The sequence below is a fragment of the Lactuca sativa genome, chromosome 3 (assembly GCF_002870075.4).
Source record: "Lactuca sativa cultivar Salinas chromosome 3, Lsat_Salinas_v11, whole genome shotgun sequence".
Classification (NCBI taxonomy): domain Eukaryota; kingdom Viridiplantae; phylum Streptophyta; class Magnoliopsida; order Asterales; family Asteraceae; genus Lactuca; species Lactuca sativa.
This window is the reverse complement of record NC_056625.2, coordinates 316,446,902-316,452,571: the sequence shown is the minus strand read 5'-3', so window position 1 is coordinate 316,452,571 and position 5,670 is coordinate 316,446,902. Positions and strand designations below refer to the sequence as shown.

The window sequence follows — 5,670 nt, the reverse complement described above, 5'->3', positions numbered from 1 at the left end:
CTATCTAGGGTTTTAGGGTGGAAACCCTAATTCTTTAGCTTAGGGCCTAAGCAAGTCCATGGACCTCCTACCCTTTAGCCTTCGACAAAAATTCCTAGACCCTTCTAGGGATTTTTGGCCCTTCCTTAATAAGGTGGTCCAATGGCCCAAAGCCTCAACTATCAAATAATTACAAAACAACCCCTACACTTTTAATCAGTTCCTTTAATCCCAAAATTAATTCCAAATTAATTTCTGATTAAATACTAATTAATAATATAACTTCTAATTAATATATTATTCTTACAATATATTAATAAATCATATTTATGCCCTAATTTACTATTCTTAATAAATCAACCTCTCTCCTCAACAATCATACTGTCTAGTCACCAGTGTGAAGGCAACCCAAAAGGACCATGCTACTATCAAATCAAGTACATACCAATTATAGTTATGGGCTTAGACACCTAATCCAACAGGAAAGTCTTAAAGTTGGAAACTTTATGACTTAGAATGTTATTTGGGACTAGATTTGAGCTTTGGACGTGGGATCTTAATGAAATTAGCACTTAATGAAGGTAAATGGAATTGGTTGAGTACGCTGGGCATACCATGTAGTACGCTGAGCATACCAGGGTGGAGCCCCGTAATCAGGAAGGGATCTACTACGCGGAGCATAGTGACTGAGTACGCTTCAGCCTGTGTTGACCTCCTTTGACTTTTTTTGACTTTGACTAGGAATTTGACTAAGTTTGACCTAAGGGCATTTTGGGTAATTTGAATAATAGTTTGAGATTTGGGTCCCTATTAATTGTATAGGTGACTGATAGAGATAGCTTTTAGAGTAGTGATCGGCTCAACTATTCTTTCAGATTGTGAGATGAGTCTCCTCACTATACTTGTGGGTCAAAGGCACCAATGCCGGTCCGTTGGATTATGTTGTAGGATAGTAGTGGTATTTGTAACACTTATTGATATGTTTGTACGTGCTTGTTGTCTTTGTGACTATTACTAGTACGATTGTTTGTTATATGCATAGAGCCAATTTGGGCTCAGAGTCATTATGAAGTCGGGGTTGGTACGAACCCGAAGGTTGATACAGACCCGAAACATCTACATGTTGTTACATGGAGTCATTATAGACTCGGGGTTGATACGAACCCGACACAGTCACGTGCTGTTATATTTATATATGTGTGTTGTATCATGTATGTGGTACTTTGGAGAACTCACAAGGCTTTGTGTTTACAGTTTATGTTTATGGTTTCAGGTACTTCCGTTTTCAAAAGGAAAGACCTTACTTGATCGCACTGCATCCCCTATAGTTTTATTCTGCATTGAATGTTTACAAATTACTCTGATGTTTTGAGAATACTTTGACTTTGATCATCTTTTGGAATAATAAATGAATGACTTTAACTTATTCAAAATAAATTTTTACTCGGTATTTTTGGGACGTTACAGATATATTCGACTTAATCTTATACGTCACTTTTTTTGAAAAAAAAAATGACACAAAAGAGTTAGCGTGAAAATATTGGTTCGCAAAAGATCCTGACATTATATATATATATATATATATATATATATATATATATATATATATATATATATATATATATATATATATATATATAGAGAGAGAGAGAGAGAGAGAGAGAGAGAGAGAGAGAGAGAGAGAGAGAGAGAGAGAGACGCACTTTGGCTACTTGGTATGACGTCTATTTTTTCTTACTCCGAAATAAACATTCTGGAGTAAATGATTATTATGCAAAAAAAAATGTTATTTTTTACAAAATGTCAATAAAAATTGGTTAGATTACCGTGTGTTCTTATAAGAAAATTGTTAAATTAATGGGGATTTTCATGGGGAAATAAGATTTATATGAGTGCGTTAAATCCACATATATGGACTTTCAAGGTGAGAACACCTCCATGTTTGACTTGTATATGAAATTTATGTTGAAAATGATGGATACCCATTAACTTTTAATGGTGATTTGGCATTTGATTAATAGATAATGTTTTGATTAGCGTTTGATCAAAATTATAATTTTTGAATCCGTCACAGACAGTAAAACCCAATAAAATTGACCCCCTAATTAGACGTAAGAGGTTTGGGTGTTGAAAATGCACAAAAACCTTGAGTTTTTGACAAAAATGAAGTATCAATATGAGAACTTATACAAGGTATGACCTCCTAAAACAAATAAAAACCTCATGGATTTGGTATGCCCTTACAAATCGTACATACAAATTATATAATAACAACTCAAACCTTTCTTACTGAAATAAAGCAAAATATATATAAACACTTATTTTAGCCGATTTTTATCTTTAAAATAGATTTTTAAAATCAACTTATTGGCAATTAGTCTTGATCATAAATTTTTATGTCCTAGTATTATATATAAACATACTATATTTAAATTTGAATTGATCAAAGTTCCTTTTATGTGCAAAATATTTTGTCCAAATTGCAATTTCTCTTTTACTTTTTGTAGATATGCAAATCCAAATGAAATCCATGTGATAGCAATAATTTAGGTAACTATTCCTTTGGTTTCATTTTCAGGATATACATCAATCATTGCATACCAACGGTTTGGTAAAATTCCAGAAAGAAGTGCGACTTTGATACTCATTTCATATTTTATTGTCTTTCTTTTACATATTTACTCGTTATAAATATATTTCTATTTTAGATCAAACAATAACAATATTAAGCCTACAAATACAATTTTATTTGTGGGCAAAATTGCTAGAAAACATACAACTTTAATACCTATCTTGAAAAATAATATACATTCAAGAAAAAGGAAGATAGTAGAGTGGATTGCTTACTCTAAACATATCTAACTATAAATTCCTAAAAAGAACCGAAAAACTTGTACTTCCTTTCTATTCTCTCCCTTTGTCGTCTTACAATCAACGGTTGCAATAACAATAACAACAACAGACAGTGTTTTAGACAAACTTCTCCAAGTCTGTGATGTCAAAAAGAATGTCACCATCAAAATCCACATAATCAAGCGAGAATCCCATGTCCATCATGGGCGAATTACTTCCTGAATTTGGTGTTGAGTTCATCATCTCACTAACGTCGGAATCCGAATTATGCAAATTGTGGTTAAAAGCGATAAAAGCTGTCGAATCACATCCTAAATAGAAAAGATTCTCCAATTTTTCGGTTTCAATTGGTGTTGAATCAAACTTAAAAGAAGGAAACAATCCATCCTCACAAGTATTCATTCCTTTACTAGATTTGAAGCTAAACCCACGTTCCATATGCGTTTTTTGTGTTGGTTTTTCGACATGAATATTTTCTTGTTCTTGTTTCGGGGTTTTCTCTAATGCTTTCGATAGTTGAGTCGCTTGCATGCACGTATGTCTCCCTCGATACGTTATTTCAAAGACAGATGAATCTTCATCTGATCTTTGTACTTGTTTTGTTGCCAAACAACCTTGTACGTGTCGATGGGTGCATCGATAATATGCCCTATAATTTAAAACCCAAAATTAGAACAATTATTCCAACAAAAATATATGGTAAAAAATCAAACTTTATATACACTACCCATAACATGTTATTTTTTCAAATTCCTTACACACTTGCTTTTCCAAACGTGTTTTTTTTAATCATAAATACCAAAAGGTTGGTTTGTTGAATATATATGTTGGATATGGGCCACGATATTGATGAGTGAATATAGTTGATAAACAAGTGGCTATTGATTAGACTACACAAATTAATTTTCTTTGTTGATAAGATAAAGTACATTGGCTTGTAATGAAACCATTTTTTGTCATTTTATACCTCTATTGGGTTTTTTTTGTTTTTTTGTTTTTACAAGTTCAATAAGTTCATATGTTTAACTATAAATAATTGTTTTTTTGTATTTAATTCATACAGATTGACCTATTAAGTTAAACCACAAATTAAACTCTGCTTAGTGTATTATGAGAATAACTTGTTACATATTTAATTTTTATTTTTCGAACTAATTTCTTTTACGTTAAAATTTATATGTATGTCGTGAAATTCGTGTTGTTAAAGTTATGAGTAAAACGATCATTTAGCTTTATTGCTTATTCAATTTAAAAAAAAAAATAAAGTTACTTTATGTACACATCTCTTAATCTAAAACATTATTGGGTCACCACTTGAAGTGGGAAAAAGACATGGATTAATGGTTCTAACCTTGGATGATTAGCACCTAAGATATCTTTTTGACCATATTTTCTCCAACTATATCCATCACTAAGAGGGCCTTCCACCATCGTCCCCGAACACACTTTCACCTGTTCACTCCATTTCGCCATTGTTTTCCTGCAACAAACACCTAAAATTAAATCCAAATCCATTGCAATATAACCAAAAGAAAACTTCCAAAAACTAAAAGACTCCAAGATTCACCTTTTCTTAAAGACATTCTTGGAATCGGAATCTGCAAGATCAGAAACATCAGTCGTTGGACTGATTTCACCAAAAGAAAGTGGCGTTTGTGATTCATCAAAAACAATTCCCCGATTGAGCATAGAAAGTGCTTTTTCGTATGAAGAAAGTATCTTTTCAACAAGAAACTCACAAGCTTCAGCTGACATGGGTTTATCAAGATAATCTTTAAGCTGGTTAGTTAACTCTTTTCCTTGAGTTAACTCATTGATCAAAGGCCTTTTCTTACTTGTTTCCATTTGGGAGTTGGGGTTTCTTGATGAATGTATGGAGTGGATCAAGTGATGACCTGTTTTAGCCTTTATGGATAAAACTGATAATGTAAAGGACAAATGGACATCAAGAATATATATAAAGTTGAGTTTTTTTTTTTTGAAGTTTGAAAGGTTTGAAAATTGCACAGAAGGCCACTTGGGAAGTTTATAATGGAAATAAGGAAGTTGGGTGGATATGTATGTATGTATGGGTGGTTGGTTGATTTGTATAATAAGGAGAGGGATTCTGATTGTTTAATAAGGAGAAAGGTATCGAAGCGAAGGTGGGTGGAAAGAGAGGTGTGAAGGGAGAGTTATATATAAACCCAAGAAAATGTTGACATTTTCAGAACCCAAATTCCCAAATCAAGAATATGACACAATTTGAAAGGGATGATATGCAAGTGATTATAACATTCTTGGCTTGGATTTAAGAAATTGGGCTCTGACAGAATAATAAAACTCTTGTTGTATGTGTCTCGAAGTTAAGTTGGATATTTTAAAATTAATAATTTAATTAATAAACAGGAATTTCAATTTCGGAGTTTGGACCAAATGACCAATTCAAATTGGATCTATATGGCCTAAAAGTAACACAGTCTCTTTCACGCAATTCCGCAAACACTTTGTGTGCATTCTACTACTGTTCACTGACTTAAAGAGGCCACGACCAATTCTTTAACCTCTTTCCGTTAAACATAATTCTCACGTTCTAAATTAGTAAACAAATTGTTGTGAAAGAATTCCGCAGTTCTAAACGAAAACCCGAATCTTGCACATATAGATTTACACAACCTCTATATAAATTTCAAAAGATTGACAAAAAAACTAGCTAATCTACTTTTAATGGTTTCAATATAAAAAAACCCACTTCAATTTTACAAATTTGGAACCAATCTAGAAGACTAGAACATGACGTAGGAAGTAACCCATAAGATGCTAAAAAACAAAAGAAATTTCGATGAATATCCAATTAGT

General features: G+C 32.4%; 1 protein-coding gene across 1 annotated transcript; it reads right to left on the bottom strand.

Moving 5' to 3' along the window:
- Window positions 1-2,601: 2,601 nt before the first annotated feature.
- On the bottom strand, window positions 2,602-4,992 carry LOC111906376 (probable WRKY transcription factor 46). The gene is made up of 3 exons (XM_023902136.3): window positions 4,400-4,992; window positions 4,184-4,312; window positions 2,602-3,481 (listed from the first exon to the last, which is right to left on the bottom strand). The coding sequence occupies exons 1-3, from the start codon at window positions 4,675-4,677 to the stop codon at window positions 2,950-2,952; spliced, it is 939 nt and encodes a 312-aa protein (XP_023757904.1). The 5' UTR covers window positions 4,678-4,992; the 3' UTR covers window positions 2,602-2,949.
- Window positions 4,993-5,670: the final 678 nt, after the last annotated feature.